The 20,302-nt window shown below is 37.4% G+C and overlaps 1 protein-coding gene and 1 long non-coding RNA gene across 5 annotated transcripts in view; one reads left to right on the plus strand and one right to left on the minus strand.

Annotated features, from left to right (window-relative positions):
* LOC131302121 (uncharacterized) overlaps positions 1-20,302 on the minus strand; it is a 67,076-nt gene that overhangs the window by 33,300 nt on the left and 13,474 nt on the right. The gene's annotated exons all lie outside the window — the stretch shown is intronic.
* On the plus strand, positions 9,612-15,049 carry LOC131302113 (LEAF RUST 10 DISEASE-RESISTANCE LOCUS RECEPTOR-LIKE PROTEIN KINASE-like 1.1). Of its 4 annotated transcripts, XM_058328741.1 has the most exons (5): positions 9,612-9,723; positions 11,442-11,606; positions 11,806-11,838; positions 12,351-12,605; positions 13,846-15,049. In XM_058328741.1, the coding sequence occupies exons 1-5, from the start codon at positions 9,687-9,689 to the stop codon at positions 14,808-14,810; spliced, it is 1,455 nt and encodes a 484-aa protein (XP_058184724.1). In that variant the 5' UTR covers positions 9,612-9,686; the 3' UTR covers positions 14,811-15,049. The 4 variants fall into 4 exon arrangements, with proteins under 4 accessions (XP_058184724.1, XP_058184722.1, XP_058184723.1 ...); XM_058328738.1 differs by lacking the exon at positions 9,612-9,723 and having other exon boundaries at positions 10,534-11,606; XM_058328739.1 differs by lacking the exons at positions 9,612-9,723; positions 12,351-12,605 and having other exon boundaries at positions 10,533-11,606.

Genomic DNA, 20,302 nt, shown 5'->3' on the forward strand with positions numbered 1-20,302 from the left:
TAAATCCTTTGGGTTGTTCCACATACACCTCCTCCTTAAGGTCACCATTCAAAAAAGCACTTTTAATATCCATTTGAAATAATTTAAAATTAAAATGAGATGCAATGCCAAAAAGTAACCTTATTGACTCCATTCTTGCTACGGGGGCAAAGGTATCATTGAAATCAATTCCCTCAATCTGAGTGTACCCCTGGGCAACTAACCTAGCCTTATTACGCACGACTATGCCATCTACATCCTTTTTATTTTTAAATATCCATTTAGTGCCTATGACAATAGTGTGAGAGGGTCTCTGTATTAAGTACCAGTCGTCATTCCTAACAAATTGTTGTAGTTCTTCTTGCATGGCTCCTATCCAATGGTCATCTCCTAAGGCCTCGTCTACCTTTTTTGGCTCTAATGTGGACGTGAAATAGACATAATTGATCTCATTCCTAGTTTGCCTCCTAGTTTTCATCTCATTATTAGGATCTCCTATGACTTGGCTAATGGGGTGGTTAAGCTTTACTCTAGTTGAGGGTTCTTTGGCGGACACAGGAACTAAGTTGTACGTGTTGACCTAACTCCTCATCTTCTAAAGGCTCATCTACCTCAACCTCACTATCATTTTCCACTTTTTCATCCACAATCGTAGGAATGTCAACAAGTTGTTCAAAAGAAACTCCCTCATTTAAACCATTGGATTGAAACTCCCCCTCAAAAATTTTCCAACTCCCCTCATCATCATCATTAACCTGAGGGACTGACTCATCAAGAGTGGTATCGTCAACAACTACATTGGCTTACTCAACTAGTGTAGAGGTGCGTAGATTATATACTCGAAAAGCTCTACTCATGTTGGAATAGCCTAAAAAGATACCATCGTCACTATTGGAGTCAAATTTACCTAAGGACTCACTATCTCTCAAAATATGACATTTACTACTGAACACCCTAAAATACTTCACTGAAGGCCTCTTACCATTCCAAATTTCATAGGGTGTGAGAGTTGTCCCTGGTCTAACATAGACTTTATTTATAGTATAGCACGCAGTATTAATAGCTTTAGCCCAAAGTTTCTAGGGACGCGCTTGGCATGAAGCATAACTCTCGCCATCTCTTGAAGGGTTCTATTCTTTCTTTCAATAACCCTATTTTGTTGGGGTGTGTGAGGTGTAGAGAACTCGTGCTTAATGCCTTTCTTATCACAATATCTTTTAATGTCGGAGTTCTCAAACTCACAACCATGGTCACTACGGACTTGAGTGATAGGGCACCCTTTCTCATTTTGAATACGTTGACAAATAGTTTTAAAACAAGCGTAAGCATCAAAATTTTCTCTAAGAAAACCAATCCATGAGAAGCAAGAAAAATCGTCAACGATGACTAGAATATATCTCTTACTCCCTAAACTTTCTGTACGTGAGGGTCCCATCAAGTCCATGTGAAGTAACTCTAAACATTTTGTGGTTACAACTAAATTTGTCTTTTTATGTGGGCTTTTTATTTGTTTGCCCTTCATACAACCACCACACACAAGACCTTGCCCATTGGCAAGTTTGGGCACTCCCCTCACAATCTCGTTCTTAATTGGTTATTCGATGCAATTTCGAAAAATTTACGTGTCCTTGACATTGGTGCCAAATTTCTACATCGTCAAGTAAGACTCGATGACACACATTAGACCTTACAGTTCAACACAATAACAATTATCCGAAGATCGAATACCTTTAACCACACACACACCCAAAGCATCTATAATAGAGCAATTACTTTTAGAGAAATTGACTTCATACATATTATCACAAAATTGCCCTATGCTTAACAAGTTAGATTTTAAACCCTCAACATATAACACGTTATCTATCAGAGGGATTCTGGGTGCATTTACGGTGCCTTGTCCTATGATTTTACTTGTATTACCATCGCCAAATGTGACAAAACCACCATTATACTTCTCTAGCTTAGCGAAGAAAGATTTATTTCTGGGTATATGTCTAGAACATCCACTGTCTAAGTCCCAAGCGCAAGCATCATGTGCCCAAAAAGCAATGTGTGCTACATGACAAACAACATCGACTCTCTTCCATGTTTGCTTCAGTTTGGTGTTCACATGCGAGGTGTGACCGTGTGTAGTACTTCTTTCACCAATCCTATTAGTCTCTCCATTATTATTAGCCAACTTAGACAACTTTTTGATTTCCTCGACTAGGTGAGAAGTTTGATTCGTCAACTGACTCAATGTCTTTCGAAAATTCTCATTCTTAATGTTTGTGGGAGACTGACGCACAACTTGAGGTCTTCCCACATTTGGTTAACCATGCCGAACACTTTTATTGACTAGGGCTACAAACAGTTTTCCCTTTGTTCTCTGATTGTCCCTTCTAAGTGTATAACAAAAAGATCAAATGTGACCTTGACCACCACAGTACTGACAAATAAATAGATTTTTCTTTTCAGGAGCATGATTACTGTTGTAAGCATTTGGAGTTTTGAAATTTTAACAATCTTAGTACCCTCGTGGGTGACTCGGAGAATATCCCAAGCCTCTTTTGCAAGAGTGCATGCGGAAATACGACTAAATTCAGTTTTACTCAATGCTCCATAGATGACTCCTAAAGCTTTAGAGTTTGCCTCAAAACTATCATTGTCAGCAGAATTTCACTCAATGTCCTCCTTCGCCCTCATTTGTTTAGTCATAGTATCTTCTATCGTAGGGGCCTCATAGCCGTACCTAATAGATCTCCAAACCCTAACTCCTAGGGAACTTAAATGCATGGTCATATGGGGCTTTCCAGTACGGATAATCATTACCGTCAAAAAAAGGTGGCCTCAAGTTTGAAGCTCCCTCTCGTGGTGCGTTCATGTCCATTATAATAGAACCAGAATTAAACTCAGGTGGTTAAAACAAAATAGAGCAACCTGCTCTGATACCAATTGAAATTATGTGGAAGCGTTCAAACTACTCCTCGAGGGGGGTGAATAGGAGTTTTGATAAAAAAAAATTACCAATTTGAAAGTAGATTCATTGATTAAAAAAAATATAGATGAACGGGTTGATTTCCGATTAATCCAAACCTAAGCTCAAGTAGTGCAGTAAAAAAAAATTGATACGAGAGACGCACGATTTACGTGGAAAAACTTAGGGTCCTAAATAACCCTGAGCCAAAACCACGGCCTAATACTACTGATTTATTGTATTAATCAAAAAGAAGTACAAATTGCGAAATAGTAAAAACCTTGCCCAAGCCTTTACCTATTCTCGCCAATCTCCGATACTCCCCGAGCTTCTTCAAGATCCAATAGATGCCCCACGGACTTCACGCCCGATTTTCGGATTCAACCGGCTCCGAATCAATCTCCAAAAGATTCGGCCATAGCAGCAAACGGCACCAAGAACCACGAACAATGAATGGATGAATAATATGATGTGTAACGTGATCTCGACAAACCAAACGGGGTTCAAAGATGCAAGAGGCAAGAACAAAATAAAAACCGATTACGGACTGCCACACAGAAAATCACCAAATGCTGTGCACCCCTTTCTTTGTTTTTAAAACAAAACTCTCGCCTCTGCCTAATACCAAAACCCAAAAACACTTTCTTTCTTTAATAAAATTATGTAAGCCAAAACTTTTTCAGGGTGGTAGCCTCCTATAGTAATCAGCCCCATTTATATCCAATTTTTTTTCCTCAAACAAAAGTCTTCTACTCACGCATAAAAGGAAAGCAAATTTTCGGACCTTTTTAAAAGAAAATAGATTTAGGAAACATATATATGGAAAACGAATTTTCAAAGAGATTTTAAAGGAAAGACAAACATGTAGAAATAAGATTTCTAATCTAGGGAAAAATATGCATTATGTGTTGTGTAATGCCTTTACCTCTCACGCAATTGGATCGATTTTGCAGCGGTCAACTTGGCGCAGAAAACGGGAGGAGTATCGAGCAAGCAACTAGCCCCTAATTAACCTACCCATTACAATCAAACGGAGTCGATATAACAAAGACACCAATGCAAATTTTGAACAACCTCGAAAAGTGCCAAAATATCTAACACATACCACATAGATGTACATGTTTGGTGACTTACTCGAACTTGATTCTATCATCCGAACTTCGATATTGAGTTTGAAACTCTTGGAGCCTGGGTAAGTCAGTATTTCTTAGGTTTCAAGTCAAGTGAAACTCATGAGCCTATCAAAAAAAATCCTCAGACAGCTTACTTGTTTAAAGAAAGATATTGCCTGAAGCTCGTTCTTTGTTGTTCGATGGTATGGTTATCTTTTCACTTGTCCCGAAGTAACTTGTTTTAGACAGGTTTATATCTGCAACTCAAATTTTGCTTTTGAATTGGTTATTTTAAGCCATTGTGTGGACATTTCAGTTGGATATGCATCTAGCCTGTATGTGCGCAACTCTGAGAGGTTCTGACTAAGAGATTGATTTATTTTGGTGCGTCCAATCGACGGCCTAGCTTTCATTTGACGAACAAGTGTCTAACTTAGACTAATCGATTTGAGCTAGGGGTGTCAAATGGGCGGATTTGGGTCAAAATGGGCAAATTGAAAGTGGGTTGGGTCTTTAATGGGTCATTGACCCATTTAGACCAATTAATTATGAGTTTAATTACCCATATCCAACCCGATCTATTTATTTAAAATCAAACCCGACCCGTCCATTAACCCAATTACATACTATATACTAAAATTTTAAAATGACTAAAATACCCATATACACTGGAACGACCATATTACCCCATATTCATTTAAATGACCATATTACCCCTATCTATATATCTCTCTCTCCAACGTCTCTCTCTCTATCACTCTTTGGTCCGAGCTTTTTGTCACAAAATCTGCATTTGTACGTCGTGAGAAATTTTTCAGTGCTGGGTGGGCACGGGCCACATGGTGCTGTGCACCAATCTCGGCCGTCCAACGAAGTCTTGGATAGCTGAGATCTGTTTGGCTGCCGAGGGATATTTTAGTCATTTCACACTTTAAATTAGCCGAACAGATCTGGACGATCCAAAACTTCAATGGACGGCTGAGATGGTGCATGGCACCACGTGGCCCATGCCCACCCGGCACTAAAAAATTTCTCGTACGTCGTCCTTTTTTTTTTCTTGATCCGCTCGTACGTCGTCCTTAACTCCCCTTTTCCCTCTCTCACAATTGTTTCCTCCTTTTTATCGGATTACTGTTACAACTAATCACAAACGTAAATACAAATCGTCACAATCCCCAATCACATTACTCTGTTTCCCTTGAACCACGAACGAGGAGAGAGAGAGAGAGAGAAGCTTTCTGCAACTTATGAGAGAGAGAGTAACTCAGGAGAGAGAGAATTTGGTTCAGAAATTTTTTATGACTTTTAGTGATTGGTTTCGTCGAGAAAAATCGAAAAAGTAAAAAATTATGTTTGAACTTATAAATTTTTTCAAAAAGACAAGAATAAGTAAATTTTTTTGGATATTATTGACTTATTTTTGTCTTTATTCAAAAAATTATAAGTTTCGATCAAATTTTTTTACTTTTTCAATTCCTCTTATCGAAACGAATCAATAAGTCACAAAAGTTTGACGCAAAACAAAAAAATGCAAAAAAAATTTGAATAAAGACAAAAAAATAAATCGCTAACTTTTTAATCTAAACCCTATGCGGGACTACCATGAGAGAAACTTATTCACGGCGGAGCGCAATTTCATCATTCCAGTTGCGCAATCGATGGATGAGATGTGTTTTCAATTTTGACTGGTCAAAATAATTATTACCGGTCACAATTGGTTTTTAATTCAGACCGTTCAAAATATTTTTGGATATGTGTAATTTAGCATAGAAGAATTGAGAGAGAGAGAGAGAGAGAGAGAGAGAGAGAGAGAGAGAGAGAGAGAAAGAGAGAGAGAGACCACGCAAATTTTGAAATTTGGTAAAGAGGGGAATTTTTAGTGGGTTACCTTCATGACTCATTAGGTCATTTAAGTTGACCCAATTGATGCCCAATTAAGACCCAACTAATAATGGGTTAGTTGGGTTTGGACCCATTCTTACCCAACTAATAAATGGGTTGGGTTGGGTCTATTTTTTAATTGATGGGTCTGGGTTTAATTTGCCACCCCTAATTTGAGCTAATTAACAGGTTTAGATGGACAACCATAATTGTGAGAACCCCCATTTTAGCCAAGGATTGTCTTTTACAACAGAAAACTTGAATCTATATAATTGATGCAGACCGACTTGTTTTGACATGTCAAACCTTTTTGTCCTCCCCTTAGAACAGTCACCATTTGAATGAGGATTTTAATTTTGTTGTGTGCATGGAGGGACTCTGCACATAGACACCATCAATGAACTCTTCGGAAGCAAATTATGTTCTGAAGGAAGCATCTTTAGATACGTCTTAAAGTCTTGGTTAATTTCTGCATAATTTCTCAAGAAAAGAGACTTCACATCTCATCCTCGGAGCATATTGGATTGTTTTCGGTGGAAGATGTAATATTTCGTAGGATTTGGAAGTTTCTGAAGACAAACACGTACGAATTGTATGCCGTTAATTCAGAGTCTTGAGGGATCAAAAATCCCTTCTTCAATTTAACTAATATCACATCTTCTATCCCCACTCACTCGTTATACTTTTCCTTGTACAGAAAATTAGCGTAGGGTCCAATTATGAAGGGGTCTTGCGGCATTAAGAATGGGTAGAGTTTTTTTAAGGCTACAGATCCACGCTTTTAAAAGTCTTAAGGCCTAAGAGCATCTCCAGCCTTTACCCATATTTTTTCTCAAATATGAGTCAAATTTTGGGTAAAAATCCATTTTGGGTAGACACATCTCCAACCATCAAACCCAAATTTTACACATCTCCCTCTTTCTCTCTCTAACTAGCCGTTGGAGAAATGGGTCAAGGCAAAAGTTGTTTCAGATTTGGGCAAAAAAATGGGTAAAACCCAAAATGGGGAAGGGTTTGGGTCAAAGATTGGAGAGAAATTTTTGTGGTTTTTGTCCCATTTTTAAATTTGAGTCTTAAAATGGGTCAAGGCTGGAGATGCTCTAAGAGCATCTTTAATCTTGACCCATTTTAAGACTCAAATTTAAAAATAGGGCAAAAACCACACAAATTTCTCTTCAATCTTTAACCCAAACTCTTTCTCATTTTGGGTTTTACCCATTTTTTTGCCCAAATTTGAGACAACTTTTGCCTTGACCCATTTCTCCAATGGCTAGTTAGAGAGAGAGAGAGAGAGGGAGATGTGTAAAATTTGGATTTGATGGTTAGAGATGTGTCTACCCAAAATGGGTTTTTACCCAAAATTTGACTCAAATTTGAGGAAAAATATAGGTGAAGGCTGGAGATGCTCTAAGGTCCTCTAATTTTAAAACAAGCAAATTTGTGGACAATGTTACCCCTAAAACACACGCACACACTCTGAACTAATCAGCAGCCATGGATGCGGCGACCACTCACCGTCTGACCACCAACCCCTCTCTCCCGGACCTCTCTCTCCCTCTCCCTCTCCCGATCTCATTCTTTGTTCCGTTTACTCTCTCACTCATTTCTATCTCTCTGATCTGTCTCCCTCACTCTCAATTCTTTGTCACCTCCCCTCTCCCCTAATTAATTGTGCAAACCGGCTGCCGAAATACTGCTGGTGAGTTCCCCACAAACTAGATCCTATTGTAAAGGATTTTGAGTTTTAACCATTCTAATGGGTTCTTTATTCGGGGACGTTAATGTTTCTCCCAAAAAATTTAGTGCCGAATGATCGGATAGAATAATGCAATAATGGACGGACAACCCTTCAATGGAATTTACTGAAATCAGATGCAGAGATGGAGACATGGGGTGTATTCTGTTGGAAAAGTTACACTTGACCCTTGGCCTTTTGGAGAAGAAACAGCGTGGCCCCAAGACTTTTATGAGTCACAGATGGACCCCTTTAGGCAAACTTCTGAAAACAACAGATTGGCAATTAAGATCTTTAGGACATGACCATTTAGTCCCTAATTTCATAAGTAGCTTTAGAATCAGACCTAAAATAACAATTAGCTGAGAGACCCACGACCCAATATTCCTAATTAAAGTTAGTATGTTTAGTTAATAAGTTTCTTTTGAAGTCGAGTGTTAATTTGTGTAAATGATGTGAATGGGTAGCTATGAATAAGAGAGTAGGAGAGACTGACGACACGTATAATAATTTGTTCACTGTTGAAATATGTTTCAAAACTACTTATAATAATTTGTTCACTAATAATTTGTTCACTGACAAAGCTAACCTTAACCTTCTAGTCGGAAACCAAAGGCACAAATTAGTACGAGCTCTAACCTCTTTACAGCTACTATGCTAATTTCTTTTGGCTTTTCTTTGTCAATATCAGATGCATTTGTTTCCAATTTGAACGCAGGTTACACCTGAAATATTGAGGGAGCTAAATAGTAGCCGCAACCATGGTGATAAAAAGGACGATCTTATGTCAATTTATATCCTTACTATAATCGCCGTGACATAGTCTGTATTTTCTCATCCATTTAACATGGCATTTCCTATTGGACTTTTGTTGGTATAGGAGAAATCCAGTTCTATTGTTTACATGATTTTCACGATGCCTAGCATATGATGCTCCAAAATGGTAGGCTTAAATGTTTCTAAACAAATTGTACACTCTAGAAGTAATTAGTGGATCACATTCGAGGCGGTACAGACGATTGGCGACCGAAATGTTAAAAATGTCTCCCTTGCAACGTAGGCTAAAGTGTCATGTGGTCGTGTGCTTCCAAATGTTAGGTTTGGTATCAATCCCCTGTTTGTGTAAGATTCTGGTTTGCTAGTTTGGCAATTGTTTGGTATGAATCGTATGATGTTATCCATGCTGACTATGAACTGCACATTTATTTGTGGAATCATTAAACTTATCTTCAAGCTTGTATGAATGTACCTTTGTCGTCAGACTTGATAACTGTTCTTTAGTTTCCTTGACTCAACCATTACCGACTCCAATGTCTGTACTCAATAAAACAATAGAAGAAGACAGGTTTGACATTCCAGATGTGCCAATGGAAGAGGACTGAGTATCCATCTACATCTACCACAATATTCTCGTGTTTTTGTAAGGTAATTGGTGTAATTACTTCTCTTACGATGTCTGGATATAATTTCGACTTGTCCTTTGTCAATGTAATTTATTTTCTATGTGCCGCCAAGGTGTAGTTGATTCTTTTTTCCTTCTACATGTTGATAACATCTTGCAATGCTATTCGCAGTATTTAACAAGGAAGGGTTTTAGTTTATGTTGCAGTTTCTTTCGGTGTCTGATATAGGATGAACCAGTTTATGGTCGAGAGTCCGCTTCAGGTGCTTTTAATTGGTGCAGGACTTGCGAGCAAGGGTATCAGTTTTGAGTCACACCATGCTTCCTACTACAGTGGGCAGATTCTTAGTGAGGATCGTATAGTATTTGTTGTTTTCGGTCCAGACCCAAATAAAAGCATAAAGCTTGGGTAAAAATTGAGTGTCCTTTGAGGAGATTTTGACATATCTGGTTATTTATTAGGCTGCTGTTAGAAATTCCTTTTGATACACCTTTCTGTTAACATTTTTTATCTTCCTCATTTAAATCTGCACTCGAGCCCTATATTAAAGATGAATCAATGGACATCATCGCGCTTCTGACTACTACAATACCATCATCACCACTTATCTTTTACCAATGAGCCTTTTGGCTTGCGCAGTTACCAACAACAAGCGTCAGTTAATTTTGGGATCCTGGCCCCCAGGATGTAAAAATTGTCAGTGGCCCCCAAGATGTCCGTGCTCTCACTGGATCAATTCCTTGTATTTAAGAGGAAAGAATTTTCTTAATGAGGTTCCATGAAAGGAGGGCGTATTTCAAATAACAGGTATGTATTTTCCGAATCTTACAATATAGTGGTTCTCATAACATTGTGAGAGGAGGGATCATAAATACGTAGGAAACTTCCACGCAAGGAAGTGGGCTCGAGCAGCATTTTTGGTGAGCTTTTTTTAGTTTTCCTTTTTGGAATGTGCTATCAATTGGCACTCCTTAACTTCTGTTTCCTATAGCTTTCCTTGGGTTATTTTGGGTTTTCTTTTTTCACTTTTCACCTAAAGTCAAAGGGTAAAACGCTGGTGATCGAAACACTACAAAAGCGTATCAAACGGGGAATCCATCAAACGAGTGAGGAGCACCATGAAAGCAGCCCACAAGCCATTTTCGGTGACCTTGACTCACTATTTCTCTATCACCTTTTGCTCTCTCTGCAACTTGGATATTTTCTTGCCCCATTTCTTGCCCCATTTTTCACGCCACCCACATTAGCCCATCCAAGAGTAAACATCTCGATCTAGAGAGAGAGAAGTGTCAATGGGTCAAGTTTTTTATTTTTGGTAATGCAGGGAGTCTTAGGCTAGCTTGCGAGTACATTGGAGTAAATCTTACAGTTTCACACGCTTGCGCGCGGTGTAAGAACCAAAGAGTTATTTATAAGGAAAATCAAATCTAAGACCTTAGAAGAGAGTAAACTTTTAGGTTTCAAGCCAAGACCACCTGACTAATTCTTGAGGATGACAAAGGGTCAAGTTGCCGGGTCAATTAAGGAGATGAGCGTGAAACTCCCATGGAGTCTTTTTGCCAACCGACCCTTGCTATTCGACACAAAATTAGTGGTCCTAGTTCCCTCTTCCTTTCAATCGGACTTCTCTCAAGTCCTCCAAAATAGCCAAATTTCCAAGTCGACTGGTGTGTAACGCTGAGAAACACCCTCTATTTCTTGAAAAAATCCACAAAAAATATCCTTATTTTAAGGAAGAAAACCTTCTTCTTCCTCTCCGCTATGTTACTAGTTGTTCATTAATCGATCTATCCACTAAAATTTGGTAATCAAAATGGGTGCCCCTCCCTCCATTCTGGCACTCTTTCTTCTCTTCCACCTACTGTTTGATCACTCTTCTGGGAAATGTCCAAAGTCCTTCGACTGTGGAACTCATGGCCAAATCAGATACCCTTTGTCCATCTCCACATATCCCCGTTGTGGGCTATACACTATTACAAATTGCACAGAGCCAGTTCCAAAACTCAAGGTGGAAGGGAAGGAAGTATTGTATGACCTTAATACTATCAATCCCTCAGAAAATGCCATTAGGGTTAATGACCCAAATCTAGGGAACCTCATTAGGACACACGGTTGCGATGTTTTCGGGCTTTACTTGAACTCGACTCTTCAGATTAAGCCCTTTATTTCTTTCACAATATCACCTGGTCTCACCTTGTTCAAATGCACTACCGCAAGCCCTGAACTTGACAAGAAACAAGATAAGTATTTTCGTGGCAATGACAGTTACAGAGGTTGCAGTGGATACACTGTCTACTATAAGTATCCTTATCATTCTAGTGTCTCGAGTAATGCCAGTGTTGGTCTCAACTGTTTGGGTATTGAATTGCCAGTGGTACCCAAACTCGGAAACCGAAATGCCAGTGATTTGTTCTCTGTGTTGGCTTCTGAGTTCTCTATTAGGTTTCATGTGTCCAAGGAATGTCAACAGCGTCGACACAAAGGGGGGCGATGTCATCATGATATCACGCGTTTCAGGTGCAAAAAAAAGGAAGAAGGTATTGGCACTAATGGGTTTATCTTAGAGTTCTTTAATCCATAGCAGTTTTGCTCCATCGTGGAAGTTTATTCTCTTCTGTTTTTGTGTTTTTTTGTTTTTGTGTGGCAATTTCCTTCGGTTAGTCTCAAGCATATTTCACGAGGCAAGGTAAATAACTTTGAATTGACTGGTGTTTTTCTCCTTGACATTGGTTGCAGGAATTAGCAAGTTGACACTGGTACTAGGAACTGGTAATTTACCTTTTGTCAATAATCAGCAAGCATGATTAGACTTAGATACATCTACATCTATATTCGAATTTTGAATAGATAAACAGTTATTTATTTATTTATTTAGGTAAGATAGAATTCTATTGATACATCCAAAGTTTTTTTAATCACTTATTACATACTTCATTGAGTTCTTGTTTTCCCATATGAGGATTCTTTTTTATTTTTTTTATTTTGGTAAATCCTATATGAGGCCGGATTCTAGTTAAAGCCTTAAAGCCAATTCACTTTTGGCACTGTATCTTTTGTCCTCATAATAGAGTTCTTCTGTTCCAATACATTGGCTGCCAAACAATCCTCTCTTGAGATTCCCACGCTTCAAGTTCGCAAACATATGGTACCACTATTGCATTGGGACAGAGGGACTGATATTTAAGAGACAAAGATGCCTCAGTTTTTCTGGTTTGTTTTTCCCCCCACGCATGGATATGGATGAAAGACTCAATACTTGATTACACCTGTATTTTCTTCAGTTATACCCGGAGTCGTAATCCTTCTGCTATGCTTGGTCATAATATTTATATGGCGTCGCAGCAAATGGAATCATGTTTCATCGTTCATCTCTTCAAAAAACACTTCCTCTGATCACTTATCAAAAGCAGACCTTGAAGGCGGTAGTGCCTACTTTGGTGCCTCTGTCTTCTCCTATGCTGAACTTGAACAAGCCACTGATGACTTCGACCCTTCCAAGGAATTGGGAGATGGAGGCTTCGGCACTGTGTACCATGGTAAGAAGGGGGTTTTTTAGATTATCACTCGCAGCCTATGAAGCACTGACACTCCTAATAGCTTATAATATCTGTGTCAGACACTCCAGGGACACAACACTCTGGGGACACGCGAAACACGTATGGGACACATCAAGTGGCCTGTCTAATAATGCAATTATTTTTAAGCAGTGGACAGTCTAGGAACACATCAGGGATACCCGTGTCTCAATTTTGAAATGGATGGCAACATGATGGGGAGCAATTTATAATATTGAAGCTCATTTTGTAGGTATGATGTTCCAAAAATATTTGTAAAAAAGTGTGAGTAAATGAACTATGACCGAATAAAACCCTTGTTCGACTTGTAATATTTAAAGAGGAAACAACAAGAATTGTAAAGATACTATTAGTTTTGGTTATTTCCGGATGTCATGTTCACATGAAAAATAACTACGTATCTACGTACCTTAATACAAACATAAGTTTAGTTGTGTCTATGTTCCTATTTATTTAGAACTGTCGAGTCTCTATCCATATCTGCGCTTCTTAGGTCACAGCATCACTAAGATTGTGTTGGCTCATGTACTTTAGAAAGGAAATAAATAACGAAAAATCAGAAAGAAGCAGTAAAAAATGAAGTAAAGCGGATGAATTTATCTTTATTTGCCCTATGTTTCATGGACTCAGGTGACATGCATCAGTTGCAAGGATAACAGGACAACTAAATTTCCATACTTCTTTTATTTTCTAGGACAAAGTGATGTTTACAAGTTGCAATTGAGCATCTCATGTACTGCACGAGACACAGATTTGTTTGATAGCTTGAATTTTCTAAGTATGCTTGTTAGGTGGATGTCCAACCAATCATGTAAAGGAAACATTGTTAGTTTTCTTTCCCTACTGTCAAAGTGTCCGACAAGGAAAAAAGTTCCAATGCGACAGTTATTTGTAACGCCCTCTCACTTGATGTGGGCTCCATATATGTATGCGTGAGTCCCACCCCATGCGAGAGAGGCATTACAAATAACCATTGCATTGAAAATTTTCTCATCCTACACAGGTCCTTCTTGCATGTAGAAGTCCATATAACCTTGGGTTTGCGTGTCTATTTCCTTTCACTAGAAAATTCCCCACAAATCCATAATCCACCAACAACCTACCCATGTAACCTATCCATGTAACCTATCCATTTACAAACTCTGAAATCCCAATTATTCCCACAAAAATGTGGCATAACCATTGGTTTTTTCTCAACCAGGAAAACTCCAGGACGGAAGGGAAGTTGCTGTCAAGCGCTTATACGAGCACAACTACAAGCGGGTGAAGCAGTTCATGAACGAAATTGAAATCCTTACCTCTTTGAGCCACCCCAATCTGGTTACCCTTTTGGGTTGCACCTCCCGCCACAGCCGGGAACTACTACTCGTCTACGAGTACATTCCCAATGGCACTGTGGCGGATCACCTACATGGTGATCGAGCAAAGGATGGTTCCCTTGCATGGCCTATTCGAATGAACATAGCCATTGAAACGGCCAGTGCATTGGCTTACCTCCATGATTCTGATATCATCCACCGTGATGTGAAGACTGACAACATACTCCTTGACAACGATTTTTGTGTCAAAGTTGGAGATTTCGGGCTCTCGAGACTCTTCCCCAACCATGCCACTCACGTCTCAACGGCTCCACAAGGCACTCCTGGTTATGTTGATCCTGAGTACCATCGATGTTACCAGCTTACTGACAAGAGTGATGTTTATAGCTTTGGGGTTGTTCTTATTGAGCTCATATCATCACTGCCGGCTGTTGATCTTAACAGGCATAGGGATGAGATTAATTTGGCTAACTTAGCAGTAAACCGGATCCAAAACCGCGCAATCCATGAGTTGATTGATCCGTCTCTTGGGTTTGAGTCAGATCCTTCGATTGAGAGGATGACTTTGTCGGTGGCAGAGGTGGCTTTTAGGTGTTTGCAACTTGATAAGGACATAAGGCCTACGATGAAAGAGATTTTGGAGGCTTTGATGGGGATTCAGGCGTACAAAGATGAGAATGCTGGGAAGATAATTGACAATGGTAGTGTGTTAACAACTAGAAGGCCTCCTACTTCGCCTGATGGCGAAGATGTTGTGTTGTTGAAGAACAGCATGCCGCCAGTTTCACCAGCTTCGGTGACCAATAGATGGGTTAGTACCTCTACCACTCCCACCTCTAGTGCGTAAGGCTTTCATTTCACTGTACTTTTCTTTGAAGATAGATATGCCAAGAAAATAATCTTGACACTCGTAGCTATGCAACCGAGTAGTTCAAATTCAGTTTCCATTTTGTTGTATTTCGAAATGAGTACATATGGTCTGATAATTCTATTGAGAGAATGTGTATAGTGAGTGCATGGAGCTCTGTTGTGTATTTGTTCATATTTTAAGATTTTTGAAGTCATGGCTTAGTTCTCATTGTGCAACGCTGCCTTTGTACTGCCAATTTTTGTTGTTTTGCGTTTTGGGCGAACAAAAATGGGCAAAGAAAACACAAGTACTGAACTTGGGATACCAATGTTGAATTGGAAACCCACAATGGTACAGTTAAAGACATTACTTAGTACGAAAGACTGCATACATTTCTATCCTGATCGAACAAACAGATTTTTGGGAAAGCAATCGTCACTATTACATTTGATACACGTGTTTTGGGAATTGCCACAAGCATATTTAAACTACTCTCTACTCATAAATAACAAAATGTGAATCATAGTCATAACTAACTTAATTTGCTAAATTATTCTTCTGTCAAAGTGCTTCCTGTTGGCATGCTACTCGAATTGAACCCTGTAAGTACTGCTAGATCGAAAACCCGGAAACCTTAACATATGCAATAAGATCAGAACTCTTTTGAGTTGTCAAATCTTAACATACACAGGTTCAACTCAGGTGGTACTCGGAAACTTAAACGGGATAATTGACGACAAAGAGGAACTAAAGTTAATTCACATCCTTGTTATAACCAGTAAAACTCAACTAATGATAAGTGAGAAAAAATTAAACTATGATAGCCACAAAGTTATGAGCAACAACAGTAAACATAGAAGTAACAAGCAAGGCAAGTCGATCGTCTTGGGCCCTCAAAATTTTGCTGAAATCAGGTACCCAAACAAATTGTGTAGTGTTCAATAATTATTGCTCTAGAAAATTTTATTTATACAAAATAACCATGTCGAATTAATCAAATTGATTATATAAGCGATCGTCTTAGGCTTGGAGACACTTGTTGGAGAGAGAAGAGAAGAATCAATGGGTCAAGGTCGTTTATATGAGTGGTCCCCAATGGAGTCTTCTTCCCCACAGACTAGTCCACTATATGAGAAATTATTCAGTGCTCCTGGGCACGATCACGTTGTGTCTCAAGGCCTTCTCTACCACACATTATGATGGAGTCCATATGCTGTCTCTTGGACCCCACAACAATGTGCGGTGGAGAAGGATCCTAGGGGCACCGCGGTGCCACCCGGGGCATAGAATAATCTTCCCCAATGTAGATCAGCAGGCCCTCAAAATAAAGAGATTATTCTCAGTCCTTGTTCCGTTAAAGTTTTCATTTTTTAAGCACTTGCTGCACTTGCTTTCTATTTTACGAAACAAATCATTCTCTCATGGGGGAAGCTATGGTACACAGGGTATACCGTATGCCTAAATTATGACAATTTGTGATTTTCATTATGCCAATTTTTGGTTTTCTAATGCATATTTATGATTCTAGTTACGACTTGTACATTAAAATTTACCTGTTGAACAGGTCATTAGCAGGTTACCCATAATTAAAAAATATTGTTATTATGTAACCATAATTATTCGTACCGAAATCCATAATACTTGTACCCTAACCAAATATATGCGTACAATATCAAAAATTAAATAATGTTACCACAAATGTTATAACAACACCATAAATTGGCATTATCTTACCACAATGAATCGTACCAAATTTTTTTGACTCGTATGATATTCCGTAACAAAATCAAAATATGTCGTACCAGAATCAACAATTGTTATACCCAAGCTAAAAATATTTGTAAAATGCCACAAATTTTAGAAAATAACAACAATTATTATGACAACACCTAAAATTGTCATTTTCTTAACACAACGTGTCATATCAAAAGAAAACATATTTAAATACCAAAATTTTTATAACAAACCATAATTGTTATGACAATACTATAAATTGACGTTTTCTTACCACAATGTGTCGTACCAAAGGAAATTAATTAAAATATTCCGTAATAACACATGTCTAAAATACCACAAATTTAGTAATATAACCAAATTTGTTATGACAACACCATAAATTGACGTTTTCATATCCACAACGTGTCGTATAAAAAAATTCAATCAGAATGTTTAATTAACGGTAGTTATAATCAACAAAATATCATACATCAAATTCAGTAATATAACCAAAGTTGTTATAACAACACCATAAATTAACGTTTTCATACCCACAACGTATCGTATAAAAAAATTCAATTGAAATGCTCAGTTAACGATAGTTATTATTAGCAAAATATCATACCGCAAATTCAGTAATATAACCAAATTTGTTATGACAACACCATAAATTGGCGTTTTCATACCCACAACGTGTCGTATAAAAAAAATTCAATCGGAATGTTCAGTAAACGATAGTTATAATTGACAAAATACAATACCACTAATTATTTTCAATTCCCGCCGCATTATTTTTTCATATTTTAAAATTTCCACCATATTGTCTTAATTTTCGATTCCCTCTACACTAATTTTTCAAATTCTTATTTGTCCCTACACAATACCTCAATAATTTAAACTAAAAATGAAGTTTTTGCACAAAATTTTCATCCAAGAAATTCACCAAAAAATAAGTACTATACCCAAATTTTCGAATACAACTACAATTTCCTCTCAAAATATTAGTCTAAATCAAATTCTTTTTCTACAAAATTTAATTCAAAAAATCAAAATTCCTTTGTGAAAAAATGAGAGGTCACGGAAAAAATAATTATCCAACTGTCTCAAATGCATACACTTTCAACACTAAAATGGAGTACAAAAAAATAAGTGTGAATATCAAAAAATAGAGTGTGAAAATTACTCTCCTTTTTGTAATTGGTGAAATTAATTATATTAATATCCAATCTTATCAATATTTAGGGCGGTGCACTTAACAATTGGCACTATATATTTAACACATGGATCGGTGTCAAACCTTCACCCTATGTGTACCAATCCAAATTTAATGGTGGTCCTTGGAACTAGGTCGTGGAAGTAAAATCTAAATAATTTTGTAAATTTATTGTCATTGTACTTTCTTTCAAAAAAAATTATGATAGTCGACATTTTGATTTACACCAATGACATAGCTATTATATAATCTACAAGTGCAGGCCCACCACTAGGACGGAGGCATTTGAGGCCTCTGTCTTCTCAAATTTTTAGCCTGAAAATAACACCCTTACATACAAGAAAATATTATATAATTAATAGCCTTTAGAATTACAAATTCTCAATTGTGTACCATAGTGATAAGGTGTTGGAGTTTGGACATTTATCTAAAGGATCTGGGGTTCAAGTCTTAAACCCTTCGTTCCTATTTTTTTTTAAAAGAATGTTATTATTTTTTAGAATAAATCACATAGTTAGTCCTTGAAGTTTCATACGTCAACAAATCTCATCGTTCAATTTCAATACAACATTAAAATATAATAATACACCATCTGAGTCCCACGTAAAGTGTTTATTTTATTTTATCAAAATCGTCTATCTTTTACATAATATTAATTAGGTCATTCGTATCAAGAATGAAGTTGATGGCTTATAGCTAGACACTTAATTGGATGGAAAATGTCATTCTATTATTCAATTTGCGTGCCGATGATGGAGCTTCCTAAACTTGATTGAGACAAAAAATTACGTAGGTGACTTAATCAACAAACATAAAAAATTCAACGGATTTGATCGTCATTATTGTGTCACAGTCGCATGACTACATTACATTCAACTACAATAGAGGACTAGGTTTCATACCAAATATAAATTGGCTGTACAATCTAAATGTCGTTAGTGAGTGTATTTTTAAAATGATCGATCAGGACTGTTAGGATGTTAAGTTATACAATATTTAATTTGTGATATTTTAGACATGTATTTTGTTTGGGTATAATAATTATTGATTGTGCAACGATATATTTTGGTCTTGTATCTAGTATCTTTTGATCGATTTCTTTTGGTACGACACATTGTGATAAGAAAGTGTCAATTTTTTGTGTTGTCATAACAATTGTGGTTATGTTATATAATTTGTAGTATTTTACACATGAGGGAGAGGGAGAGAAAGTCAATGAAGAAAGAACAACCTGTTACCTGCTAAGCCATTTTTTTATTTTATTAATTGGTTTAATAAATGGGTGGTCCGGATTATTTACTTTGAAATTCAAGGGTTTAAAATCATGATGCGTACGGTACACCCCTTAATAAGGGATGTGTACCATAGGACTACCCTTCTCTCATAATACATTACTTTTAATTTAAAAAATAAATAACTTAGTTGAAATACTTAAAGTTAGTGGAACGAGCCCATGTGTCCATTTCCATCCACAGAATTTGCTTGGAAAATGGAAAAGGACCCGTACGCAGGTGCATTGAATAATTTTGTCTTTTTGAGCTGAGGATCATAAATGTGCATTATTGGACTTCCTCAACCGCAAGGCGCAAGCCCTCCAATTGAGCAGAGGATCATAACAATAATTCTAACACCAGATCTACGTACACATTCAATCATACGTTCATACTCAAAAATTCACAATAAGAGGTGGGTCTCATACATACTGGATGTGTAGATTGTGCGAGCTCCACCCTTCTTATGAGTATTAAATGTGTATTTGTGTGTGGTGATTGAATAATTGAGATCATAATGGTGGGGGACGTGGCAACCCTTTTTGTCTTTTTTTTCTTCTTCTTTCATTCTGTCTATTTGTGTCTTAAAAAGTCTAAAAATTCAAACACTAAAAACTATTACTCCGTACTTCCTACGTTACATATTGAGAGTCTCATATTCTTTCTATTATCATTTTTCAAATAAAAAAATCAACTATTTTAGTGTATCATTTTTTTGAATTTTTTTTTTTGCATCATATTAAAGGTCTCGATTGGTACTTTAATTTGGTGAGAAAAAAATTATAGACGGAAGTAGTTGATTTTTTGAATTGAAAAATGACACGACTTTTCGTAGTGTACTCTGAATTTGGAACGGAGAGAGTGCTATTATTTGTTCTATTGTGGTTATCGCCAAGGAGAAATTATTCAGTGCTGGGTGGGTACCACGTGGTGCCCGCTCGGCGCATCTATATCATCCAAAAGTGTTTTGGACCGTCCGAATTTTAAAAAAACTTTTCCCTGGAAAAGTTACTCTTCCTTAGAAAAGTTTTTTTAAAATTTAGACCTTCTAAAACACTTTTGGATGGCTTGGAAGCATGAGCAGGCACTAAATGGAATATACCCTTTCTCTCTCTAGAAACAGAGATGTCACGCCCTCGATTTTTGACATAAATAATAAACACTTTTAATAAATAAAGTCCTCACTGTAATACAAATAATACCCCAAAAGACCTTTCTGTTCACTGTTCTCAAATAAAATTCAATGAGTACATCCCTGGCTCGAGGCCCTAAGTTATCGAAATACCAAT

Source organism: Rhododendron vialii, chromosome 9a, assembly GCF_030253575.1.
Source record: "Rhododendron vialii isolate Sample 1 chromosome 9a, ASM3025357v1".
Classification (NCBI taxonomy): Eukaryota; Viridiplantae; Streptophyta; class Magnoliopsida; order Ericales; family Ericaceae; genus Rhododendron; species Rhododendron vialii.